This window comes from Podarcis raffonei, chromosome 6 (assembly GCF_027172205.1).
Source record: "Podarcis raffonei isolate rPodRaf1 chromosome 6, rPodRaf1.pri, whole genome shotgun sequence".
In the NCBI taxonomy this organism is placed as follows: domain Eukaryota; kingdom Metazoa; phylum Chordata; class Lepidosauria; order Squamata; family Lacertidae; genus Podarcis; species Podarcis raffonei.
The window spans coordinates 40,517,861-40,529,955 of record NC_070607.1 but is presented as its reverse complement, the minus strand read 5'-3'; the positions used below and the strand labels follow the sequence as shown (position 1 = coordinate 40,529,955).

The following is a 12,095-nucleotide window of genomic DNA, read 5'->3' as shown; positions in this document are numbered from 1 at the left end:
TCAGATGTGAATTACCGTATTTTTTGCACCATAACACTCACTTTTTTCCTCCTAAAAAGTAAGGGAAAATGTCTGTGCGTGTTATGGAGGGAATGCCTACGGGTGGCATGCCTAAGGATTTTCCTCCTCTAAAAACTACGTGCGTGTTATGGTCGGGTGCGTGTTATAGAGCGAAAAATACGGTACATTGCTTCATTGCTTACGTTGCTTCATAATATAAAGCAATTTGGGTGGGTGGGGGAGAGAGAACTTATTCAAGAAGTGCTACAGCACCATCTACAGGCTTAGTGGAAGGTCTACAGATATCCTAATTGATTCTTCCATTTTCTATTTTGCATTTGCAATGAAGACTTTAATCTGGTTGTAAGTTTTTAGTATAAGAAAAGGTAAACTTTAAAATGGAGACAGGGCAAGATGGATCCAGTTTTTAATAATGATAATAATAATTATTAATTAAAGATATGTTGGAAGTGTTCACAATTTAACCCCCCCCCCTGACTCCCCCAAGCTGGGGGAGTGGGCTTGTATTACTATTGTGTATTCAGCACAGCCATTGCTTTAGCAGTCTGATACATTGTCACTTGCCATGGGGGAAATACAAGGGCAGGAAGGGCAGCTTCCTAGTTTAGAATATTTTGAACTATGCCTTTGAAACCTTGGTCTTTATTAACATGACAGCCCAGACCCATGCAATATATATACAGATTAGGAGGAATGCCACTGCTGATGAAGACAATTTCACACACATTCTTTTGCTTCCCGTCCCCCTCCCTTCCCCAGAAATTACCAGAATCCCTCTACCTCACTTTTACAGCCTGTGAATGGGGAGCCTGCAAGAGTGAGAGAGGGCATTTCTTCTTTTAAACAAATCAACCTGCATCTTTAGTGTCAAACGGGGGGTAAAGTTTATGGCCATAGTCAGGCATTTTCTGGGTAAGCTCTCTCAAAGGACACAGGAGCAGCACAAAGACAATTGTGTGCCCTTGCACAAGTCCTCTTCACTTCGGTGAGTGTGATCTGCACAAAAGGGGTCATCGTAGATTCTTATTTTCTTTTTTTTATTACAAGTACTTTCCTAGAGTTTTCATTGCTTCAATTTGTGCTTTCCCCACAGATTTTATGACAAGAAGTACCAGGTGTTTCTGAAACTCGTGGAACATCAGCGGGAATATAAAACCATCATGCAGAGTTTGTAGACACCATGAAGGAAAATTACTCATGACGCTGGAAGAGTGGTGGTGTTTCCCGCCCCCGCCCCCCCATTCTATTTCTTTATTCCTTTATCTAAATCAATGATTATCCATAATGTACTTACATTTCTAATTTTATAAAAATACGTTGAATACTTTATTGCCTGTTGAGCAGGTTCTCTAAGCTACTGCCAGATACCAAATCAAAGAAGGAGCTTTTGCCTCCAGTGAAAGCAAATGACAAATTGCTATGGGATAAGTCAGATGAAGTCTTACAATATACAAGAGGCCCCATGGAACATGTGCACTCTGTATCCATGGGGCCTCTTTTAAAGGACTCACCCTGTATTTTTCCTTCCTACCATCTTAGACTGGGATCAGCTATAACCCGCCACCATCAACATTTATAGCAAAATTAATCTAGAACTTCCATAAAATTCCTCTCCTTAAATATTTCATGCATTTATTTTAGCTGATCACTAAGAGTTAAACACATGTCCATTTACACCCTGTGGGTCTAGTTCACACCAAAAGTCAGGATATATACCCTGAGTCCCTAAATAAATTGCCCTCCTCTGTTTTCCTGGGCTCATTCTCCTAACTATCTCTAACTTTCATCTCTGGGCTTTTCCTTGCACACACACCCCCCCCCCCCCGTTCTCCCCCAGGTTGCTATTCCATAGCAACATAAAGGAAGGGTAAGGATTTCAGATAATGAGGTTGCAAAGTAGCCGGTTAATCTTATGGGTAGCCAGAAATAGCACAAATGTCTGGTTCAATTAACTAGATCTCCTTTAAACACTGTTGTCCCAGGCAGCATTTCAACATTCGTTCTCTATAGCACCACCTTGCGGTAGAATGAGGCACAGTTGGATCACAGTCCTTCACCTGCTGCCTACCCCAGGATATGGAGTCTCTCAAGCAACAAGAAGCAGGAAGCAATTGTTACAGTAGGTGACCGGAAAGATCCTGCCCAGAACAACCAGCCTATGAGACTCTGTACTCCTGCTGCAAACCTTGTATCTGTAAACACATATTGCATTTGTTCTTTCTTGCCCTGCACTTGCTAACCCATGGATTGTAGCAATCGTATCACCAGGGACTTCATAAACAAATAAATATTAGGATGTGTGCACGTGCTAGAAGAAGAAATGCACAACAAGTTTCAGAACACCGTGAACAACAAATATTTACAGTGGTGCCCCGCAAGACGAACGCCTCGCAAGACGGAAAACTCGCTAGACGAAAGAGTTTTCCGTTTTCGAGTTGCTTCGCAAGACGAATTTCCCTATGGGCTTGCTTCGCAAGACGAAAATGTCTTGCGACTTTGTTTCCTTTGTCTTAAAACCGTTAAAACCAAGGGTGCTTTGCTTGAACAGCTGCAGTTGTGACTTGACTTCGAGGAGCAACTGTTAGCATGCGGTTTGGTAGCCTTTTTTCAGACTTTGCTCATTTTTGAAGCTTTTCCAAAACTTTTCCAGAACTTCTTTTGCATCCATTTGGTAAGTTAAACTTTTAAAACTTTTTGGGGAGTTTTTGGATTTTGGGTTGGGGTGTTTGGGATTCAAGGACTTGGTGTTGGGGGTTTTTTTGCAAGAATCTGGGAGCTTGTGGGGTTTTTTTTTTTTAATTTCTATGATTTTCTGTGACCATTGGGCCATGTTGTTGTTTTTTGAAAAATTTTCTGAGTTTGAATTTCTGTGTGCTGGGTGGCTGGGGGAGCAGTTGGGGAGGGGTTTGCAATTTCTGCGTGGTGGGTGGGTGGGTGGCTGGGGGAACAGTTGAGGTTTTTGAAGACTTTGGTGATTTTTGAAGCTTTTCAAAAACTTATTTTGCAGCCATTTGAGGTTTCTGAAGACTTCGGTGATTGATTGTTGAAGCTTTTCCAGAACTGCTTTTGCATCCATTTGGTAAGTTAAACTTTTAAAACTTTTTTGGGGGGTTTTGGATTTTGGGTTGGGGTGTTTGGGATTCAAGGACTTGGTTCTGGGTTTTAATTTCTGTGTGTTGGGTGGCTGGGTGCTTTTGATTTTTTTGGATTTGAAGCACATCACTGATTTTTTTTTGTGTGTGTGAGTTTACGAAGGTAGGAGCTGTGCTACCATGGGACCCAAGAAGACTGCTGCTGCAGAGGCCGGCGAGAGGAAGAAGGAGAAGGTGACGCTGGAAATGAAGAAGGAGATCATCCGGAAGCACGACGGCGGAATGCGTGTGACGGACCTCGCCAGGGAGTACGGGAGGAATCCATCAACCATCGGGACCATCCTGAAGATGAGGAAGAAGATCATGGCGACTGATGCAGCCAAGGGAGTCACCAGGATCGTGAAGAACTGCCCAGCTGTTCTGGAGGAGGTCGAGAAGTTGCTGCTCATCTGGTTAGAAGAGAAGCAGCGTGCAGGGGACACAGTGACTGAGGCCGTCATTTGTGAGAAGGCCAAGGCCTTGCACGCAGCCCTCGTCCGGGAACAGCCAGGAACCTCAGGCGAGCCAGAAGTCTTCAAGGCAAGCAGAGGTTGGTTTGACCGGTTCAAGACAAGATCTGGAATCCACAGCGTGGTCAGGCATGGAGAGGCTGCCAGTTCTGATGTTCCTGCGGCTGAAGACTTTGCAGCGGAGTTCCTGGAGGTTGTGAAGACGGAGGGCTACGTTCCACAGCAGGTCTTCAACTGCGACGAGACCGGGCTGTTTTGGAAGAGGATGCCCAAAAGGACTTTCATCACTCAGGAGGAGGCCAAGTTGCCTGGTCACAAGCCCATGAAGGACCGTCTGACCCTGCTCTTCTGTGCCAACGCAAGCGGCGACCTGAAGATCAAGCCCCTGCTGGTGTACCACTCAGAGAACCCACGGGCCTTCAAGAGACACAAGATCGACAAGGAGCAGCTGAGTGTCATGTGGCGATCCAACAGTAAGGCTTGGGTCACACGTGTGCTGTTTGTGGACTGGGTCAATCTTGCTTTTGGCCCTGCTGTCAAACAGTACCTGCTGGACAACGACCTGCCGCTGAAGGCTTTGCTTCTGATGGACAATGCTCCTGCTCATCCTAAAGGCCTTGAGGTGGACTTGTTGGAGGAGTTCAGCTTCATCAACATCATGTTCCTTCTACCTAACACCACGCCACTGCTCCAGCCAATGGATCAGCAGGTCATCGCCAATTTCAAAAAACTCTACACCAAGGAGCTTTTCAGGTGATGCTTCGAGGTGACTGACTGCACCACCATCACCCTGTGGGAATTCTGGAAGGACCACTTCGACATCGTCACCTGCTTGAAGATGATCACCATGGCCTGGAACGGGGTCAGCCAGAGAAATTTGAATTGCGCTTGGCGCAGCCTGTGGCCGGACTGTGTGGCACCAAGTGACTCTGATGCACCAGAGTCAACAGTGGTGCAGGACATTGTTGCCTTGGGGAGGACCATGGGCCTGGAGGTCACGGAGGACGTCTGCGAGCTGGTGGAGGAGCACGACCACGAGCTGACCACCCAGGAGCTGGTCGAACTGCAGGCAGAGGCTGCGCAGGAGCGGGCCTCACTGGAAGAGGAGGAAGCAACTGAGGAACGGCTGTCCTCCGAAAAACTGAGGGACATTTGCCAGAAGTGGAAGGAGGTGCAGGGTTTTGCAGAGCAGCAGCACCCTGACAAGCACGAGGCACATGACCTTGGGAACACTTATGATACGAGGGTCATGTCGCCTTTCAGGGAGGTGCTGAAAAGGCGGATGAAGCAGCAGACTATGGACAGGTTCTTGAGCAAGAAGCAAAGAGTGGAAGAGGAGCCTTCTTCGAGTGGTCCCCCAGAGTCTTAGAAAATGTACTGTACACTTTGTTGATTTTTAAATGTTTTTCTGTCATGTTTACAAACTTAATTTATTTTTCCTTCAATTTTTGAACTGCTCTTTACAGTATGTGTGACTTTAAAGAGCAGTTAATAAACTCTTGTTGTACCAAATTTGGCTTTGTTTGGACTTTTTTTGACCATAGGAACGCATGAATTGATTTTCAGTGCATTCCTATGGGATTTCGTGCTTCGCAAGACGAAAAATTCGCTAGACGAAAAAACTCGCGGAACGAATTAATTTCGTCTTGCGAGGCACCACTGTATATGCATTCATTCTTACACACAGCTAACACATAAAAACCTGATTTCCTTTCCACCATGCAAACACGTAACAGGCTACATATAAACTGGATTCATAGTGTTTTCATTGGTTATTTATTTATTAGATTTCTATAGCCGCCCACCAATAAATATTCCCCAGGTGGCTTGCAACAATATATTCAAAACACAATATATAATCATAATTTAAAAAGCAAACATAGACAATAAAAGACAGCAAAACAAAAAACAAAACGTCCTTGTACAGTCGGGATTTAAAACCTAGTTTTAAAGCCTGGATGTACAACTTCTTTATTCACTCAGGTTTAACTGTACTAACTGCACTGGAGGAGGGAAGGTGCCAGGTAAGCCTCTCTGAGGAGGCAATTCCATAGCTGAAGTGTCTGTACCAAAAAGTCCCTCTCCTTGGTTGTCACCTGCCTGTCTTCACTGGGAGGCACTCTGGGCAAGGTTTCCATAGAGATCTCCAAGAGGAGGTGAACTTCCTGGTCATTTTTATTTCCTTTGTATTTATATAGCCCCATGCTGCTCAAGACGTCAGTGCTTATATCAGATAGCATGGATTTCCATTTGGTTTTGTCCTAAGTTACTATAAGGATGTATATGAAACCTGCTTACAGTACACAAAGCCACCTTGAAACCAAAGCACAACTGGGAGCCTCAGCATAAGGAAGTGACTTTCAAAGAGCATGCTTATTTCCAAAAGACTCAGATAACGGTGCTCCAAGGTGCCTTTTCTGATCCATTCTAATACCCTTGTGCCAGTTTTTGGGAGCATTTATTGATGGGTGGCAATATGAGGACTGTTGCAACTATTGGCAAGCATATCCAAACCATAATCCCTGTACATGTATCTGTAATACTGCACGTGGCAAAGGATTATCTTAGATCAGTAAGCTGCTGAATCTGGAGGTCTGTACTGGACCTTCTAGCGGACGACATTTCCCCCCTGTGTGCGCCAAGCACACACAAGTCTGCCTGTTCCTCTTTGTCTCTCTATAGTCTTTTAATGATGTGCAAAAAATCATTTGTCGTTTTGAGGGCTCCACGTTAATCAGAGTTGCGGTACAGTATTTTCATGTTTATATGTACTTCATGTTTTCTAGCCATATCTGAGCAGTTGAGCTGTGGAACAGTTGGATCAGATCTTGGCCACTGTGCCTTCTAGGAGTCAGTCTTAAGTACCACAAATGCGAAATTGTCATTTTAGAATGGCTGCAGTGCACTTCTTGAGGCTTGTGGACATAGTTGAATGTTAATCCATGATTAACGTTACAGCCTCCACCCAACTGTTGCTCTTCCATAAACTCCAGCGCTGCACACCAACCCTTAGCATTCTTCAAAGCTAAGGCCATTCTGTGTCGCTTCCAGAGACTAGGAAAATCCACCGTTGTCTGGTTGGTTTCCCCATTATGAATAGCCGGCGCTTCAGCCCGTTATGATTCCAACAAAATGTTTTGCGTTGTAGAGCTCGTCATGTTTGCCCCTTCTGATTCCATCTGAGAGCAAATGTTTATCATACAGATTAAAAGTAGGAAAACAACAACTAGGTCATCAAACACACCCAGAATTCCACAAAGAGGTTCTGGCATCAGATCCAAGGAAGAAGTCAAGCACATGAAGGTTCCAAAACAACAGATGACAACTCTGAGGAAGAAGATCCACACCAAACCGCCCAGCGTGAAGATCCCTCGTATGGCCAGGTTGATGAGGAGCGGCATGTCATAAAGATAATCTGTGAACTGGACATAAAATTTGGGTAAGGTTATGAAACTCTTTATTTTTCATGCTGCTTTTTTGGATTTGTTAAGTAGGAAGAAGAGAATTACAGGGATGACTAAAAACCTGCCAGCAACAATCCTTCTTCCTCCTTTTTTCCTAATCACCCCCATCCAGTAGTGATTATTTCCTTATTGCCCCATTAAAAATACATGTTTTGCATTGTGCAAATTTGGCTAATGAGAATACTGGGTGCCACTTTTAAGAAGTTGGTTCGTTTTATGTGGAGCGCACACTCAAACAGGACACCCATGCTGTGTACACACTCCCATTTATTCTGTGTTCAGTCCACTCCTATTGCTGGTTTGGGAAGCTCAGTGTATGCTCAGTGTTTGGCACAATCCATAGCTATTCTGTATCTACCTTGTTGTCTCTTGTGAAATACTGTGTTCTAGAGTGTATTTCCCCAAACCAGCTTCAATCAGAATTTAGAAAGACAACGAGCTTAGCTGCGTTTTAAGCCAGGAATGTCTAAAAGTTGCTACTTACAGGCCTAGGCTGTCCTGAGAAACGTTTGTTGTAATCTCTGATGTCATACACAATTTGTTTGCTCGGCTTGTCGGGCTGATTTTCACAAGGCATGTTGTACAAAAGAATGACCTTCAGGTAAAAAAGAAAAAAGCATGAAGCGTCTCTTTAGATTAGAACTAAAAGTCAAATCAGTGCTGTTTTATGCTTTTAATAAGCCTTTTGTTATTATGTCTTTGACCCCTGACTCATAGGCTTTGTCCTCCAGTGGGTAAATTTCCTCCCCGGCAGGCTCCCTTCCTTATTCTGCTACCTTTGCGCATTGTGCCAAGGCAGGCAGCTAGCGGCCAAGATCAGAGGAGTATAAGGAGTTCATCTTGGGTGAGCTGAACGCAATGCAAGAAGCCAGCCAGCTGTAATAAAAAGCCTGCTGTAAGCGCATTGTTTAATATTTGATAGGTGTTCCCTGATTTGACAGGCATCAAATGAGAGATGCAGATGTTTTGTAGTAGCCTGCAAATTTATAAGGATTATTCCTGGTACATATTTCCACCTCCTCTTGTGACTGCCGAAGAGCAGATGATCACAAGAGAAAGCTCTTACTTTCTGTCTGCAGAGTGGGCAGCTGATTGCTTCTAGCCAAGGTCCATGTTTCCAGTATTCAATCAGACAGGAACCTACAAAAAGAAAAGAAAGAAAAAGTAGTATTGCAAGAACTAAAAACCTGCATAGCACGAAGATTCCTTCATCATCCGTTAATCCCTTTGTCACCATGATCCAGTTCCCACACTGAGATTACATTTCTACCTGGAAACTATTGGAAAGGGGGAAAACCCCAGGCTACTCAGTGTTTAGGGACACTGCTGGGGACAGCGACAGAAACAGATGCTGCCAGAGTTATTTGCCACCCAGGTGTGACCTACTTTCAGTAAAATGTGCGTGAAAATATGGTGTGTAGCTGATTGCAGAAAAGTAGCAACATTTAAAAACTTGATCCTACAGGATGTTGTTGTGTTTTTTTCAAAGCCTTCACCAACTCCGTCCCTGAAATTATTCAGATAGCTCAGGTGATAGAGCATAAGACTCTTAATGCCAGAGTTGTGGGATCGAGCCCCACATTTGGCAGAAAGTTTCCTGCATTGCAAGGATTGCACTAGATGACCCTCGTGGTCCATTCCCACTCTATGATTCTTTGATTTGACAATACATGTGGTTTTCTCACAGCTGTTCTGATATGGGCAGAAAAAGTCAGATAAAAATTGATATGTACTGAGTTGAATAGGATTCAGAATGCAGCAGTCTGATTGGTCCTAGAACAATAGGATCCAGAATGCAGCAGTCTGATTGGTCCACAGGAGCCACCCAATCCAGCTGCAGGTGGAAGTGAATCCACAACCTGATTGGCCTACAGGAGAATCCCGGAATTAGCCAATCACGTGGGGCCCATTGTGTAAATAATGTATATAAAGCAGACATTCTGGGGGAACTTCCATTCCTCCTCACCACTATGAGCTGAATAAAGAGCATGAAATCCACTTTCGACTCCAAGTTTATTTTTAAAAATAATGCAGCTGCATACACCGTGAGATACTCCCAATATCAGGGACATGGGTAGGGGTGATCCCGGGGCCCTGGATCTCCTACCCCTTTCTCCCTTCCTAGCCATTTTTTTGTTTACAGGGTGGCTGCGCACAATGTGGAGAACAGTGCCAGCAAGACCCCAGGCACCCCCTGCCTTTTGCTTCATGGCAGCAGTGCCCAGAGTCTTATAAGCACCTACCAGCAGCCCTGTTCAATAGACTGAAGCTTTCATGAATTATGCTAGAGATCCATATGGGTCAACTATACCGCTTGCAACCATATTATAGGCACATATGCAGATCTCAAAACAGAATCATACCAGCTTTTCAAAGCACTTAAAAATCATATTTTGTAAATCATTTTCCTCTGTTGACTCATTTGCAGCAACAAAGCAGGGAGGAAGGGTGGGTCTCTCTCTCTCCCCCCCTTTTCCATGCTATTTCTGTATATATATCCACATTTTCAGAACTGACCTCAAATCTACTTTTAATCCAGGAAGCTGCAGAGTTTTGTGTGCTCCCCCCCACAAAGAAACACTCTGTTGGCCATTAGCAATTAGAGAAAAATAATATTGGCCCAGGCTCAACTTTCTACTCCATTTCCTGGACATATGGTTCGAGATATAGGTGAAATTTGAAACATCTTGAAAGAAATATAGGAATTCCTGACGATAATACAGACTAACAATAATATATTCCCCCCTATAAGTCATAGCCGATCATCATTTAAAGCCATCAAATAACAATATGAGTTTTAGATATGACACTTGCCCACCTTTGCTCTTCTTAGTGCCAAATTGAATTAAAAATATAGGTTTCAAATAAAATGTTTTGAGACATAGGAAAACATAGCCTATCCAAAACATGTCTATGTCTATATATTTCATTTTAATAATTTACTTAAAGTGTTCAGCACTGGGTTGGGCAGGGGGACGAAGGTTTGCTTGCTTGCTTGCTTATTTATTTATTTGTGAGAGCATTCCTATACTGCTTTTCAGCCCTAAATAAAGGCCCCTAACACATTTTACAATATGCTAAAGCAATACAACCATTAAATAATTCAAATTATTATAAGCACCATTTTAGCAAATATTAAAAGTGGTGTGGAGTGCCTTCCATCAGCTTCAGCCGGTGGCCCTGCTATGCCCCTACCTGGACAAGGGATAGCCTAACTGAGAGCCAGTGTGGTGTAGTGGTTAAGAGCGGTAGTCTCGTAATCTGGGGAACCGGGTTTGCGCCTCCGCTCCTCCACATGCAGCTGCTGGGTGACCTTGGGCCAGTCACACTTCTTTGAAGTCTCTCAGCCCCACTCACCTCACAGAGTGTTTGTTGTGGGGGAGGAAGGGAAAGGAGAATGTTAGCCGCTTTGAGACTCCTTAAAGGGAGTGAAAGGCGGGATATCAAATCCAAACTCTTCTTCTTCTTCTTCTCTGTTGTCTATGCTCTGGTGACCTCTAGGCTAGATTACTGCAATGCGTTATACGCTGCCTCTGAAGATGGTTTGGAAACTTCAGCTGGTGAAGAATTCGGCAGCCAGGTTGCTCACCAGGGCAAGATGGTTTGAACATATTACACTGATCATGGCTGGATTGCACATCTTGCCAATTCGATTTTAACCTACAGGCAGGTTAATATGAGAGAAGGCAGTTCTTCAGATAACCTGGTCCTAAATAACTTAGGGCCTATAACTTACCTATAAAGAACCAGCACCTTGAAATGAGCACATGAATGAACCTAAAGCCAGAACAATTGATGTAAGACTGGCATATTGTGATCTGCAAAGTGCAGATGATAGTATTCTGCCTGTTGCATTTTGCACCAGCTGCAGTTTCCAAGCCCTCAAGGGCAGACCCACAGAAAGCATGTTGCAGTAGTCTAACCTAGACTTGACCAATGTACGTGTCACTGTGGCCACTCTGAAAAAGGAGTCAAGGAAAACCCTTGAGATTATTTATTGATCCTATCTCTTCTTGGTACTGTATATATTGACTCGCTTGCTAGAACAATCTGGACTTGCTATAGCAAATTAGTCTTTGGGGTGGGAGTTTCCACTATTGGACACTTAACTCATTTCTGCTTTTTACTTGTGGCACACTAACATCAGAATGAAGAATGTAAGGGAAGAGGAAGTGGTTCCTGTGCGGGTGTGATTAAACGCATGAAGGATCTTGTTTTACAGCAAAGGGTTTAATCAGATTATATCAGAACTCTTTTCTGGCTTTGTGAAGCAGATATACTGCATGCAGATGGGTTGCAATATGATTCAGATAGGCATAGTGTCATTTGGGGGCAAACGCTGTATAAATGTGGGGCAGTGAGAGTAATATACTTTTTTAAAAACCATTTTGTAGAGCTATATATTGGAGATTGGCTGGTGTCTCAGATTCAGTCATCATTAAGAGCTGCCTGATCTGAAAATCATTAATTTTTGTTCTATGGCTAGAGTTATAGATGGTGCCGTGGCTTAAGAATGAAGGACAATTGTGACAAAGAACTTTTCCAAATTGTTGTCGTCTCATGTAATTAAATGCTCATTTGTTGCTGTAGCTTCCAAGTCTGTTTGTTGTGGATATCTGACTTTTCCTAGACCTGCTATATTTTACATCTAGTAAAAAGCTGTGTTTTCCTCCCAGCTAGAAATCCCAGTTAAATTAAGACACCTTTGTGAGAATCACATGTTATAGAAGAAAAGCAGACCAGTGCGTTGAACCTCTGAAATCTATAATACAGTTGACTGTATTTGTACAGAACAAGCATTTCATTATCCCTCCCTGGAAGAAGTCTGATTTTAATGTGATGCTATTGTTAATCTTTCCATTAAGTCCTTAATCTTTTTTCATTCTTGTTTTTTTTTTTAAGAAGGGCTTCAGTAACCACAGTGAAAAGCACTGGAGCAAGCACCTTTTATCTGCAGGAATAAGTGTTTTCCTTAAAACTCCAATGACTATAGCTTCAATCCAGCTGTG

The 12,095-nt window shown here is 43.4% G+C and overlaps 4 protein-coding genes across 13 annotated transcripts in view; 3 read left to right on the top strand and 1 right to left on the bottom strand.

The window, feature by feature from the left end:
- Window positions 1-1,350, top strand: part of FGGY (FGGY carbohydrate kinase domain containing) — a 152,902-nt gene extending 151,552 nt beyond the window's left edge. For all 8 annotated transcript variants that reach the window (XM_053392265.1, XM_053392261.1, XM_053392262.1 and 5 more), the window contains one exon: window positions 1,115-1,350. In XM_053392265.1, the coding sequence (XP_053248240.1) occupies window positions 1,115-1,196 (82 nt within the window). In that variant the 3' untranslated portion in view covers window positions 1,197-1,350. The remainder of the gene's footprint in view (window positions 1-1,114) is intronic.
- A 1,598-nt stretch (window positions 1,351-2,948) lies between these two features.
- LOC128415122 (tigger transposable element-derived protein 1-like) lies at window positions 2,949-6,470 on the top strand. Its single transcript, XM_053390987.1, has 4 exons — window positions 2,949-3,100; window positions 3,268-4,282; window positions 5,606-5,646; window positions 6,409-6,470. The coding sequence occupies exons 2-4, from the start codon at window positions 3,294-3,296 to the stop codon at window positions 6,468-6,470; spliced, it is 1,092 nt and encodes a 363-aa protein (XP_053246962.1). The 5' UTR covers window positions 2,949-3,100; window positions 3,268-3,293.
- Window positions 6,250-12,095, bottom strand: part of LOC128415699 (E3 ubiquitin-protein ligase RNF170-like) — a 25,267-nt gene continuing 19,421 nt past the window's right edge. For all 3 annotated transcript variants that reach the window (XM_053392283.1, XM_053392285.1, XM_053392284.1), the window contains exons 4-6: window positions 8,153-8,226; window positions 7,571-7,681; window positions 6,250-7,044 (exon numbers count right to left, since the gene is read on the bottom strand). In XM_053392283.1, the coding sequence (XP_053248258.1) occupies window positions 6,739-7,044; window positions 7,571-7,681; window positions 8,153-8,226 (491 nt within the window). In that variant the 3' untranslated portion in view covers window positions 6,250-6,738. The remainder of the gene's footprint in view (window positions 7,045-7,570; window positions 7,682-8,152; window positions 8,227-12,095) is intronic.
- The window catches only part of HOOK1 (hook microtubule tethering protein 1), a 55,748-nt gene continuing 50,625 nt past the window's right edge, over window positions 6,973-12,095 (top strand). The window contains exon 1 of the mRNA XM_053392259.1: window positions 6,973-7,061. The gene's annotated coding sequence lies outside the window, so the exon portion shown is untranslated. The remainder of the gene's footprint in view (window positions 7,062-12,095) is intronic.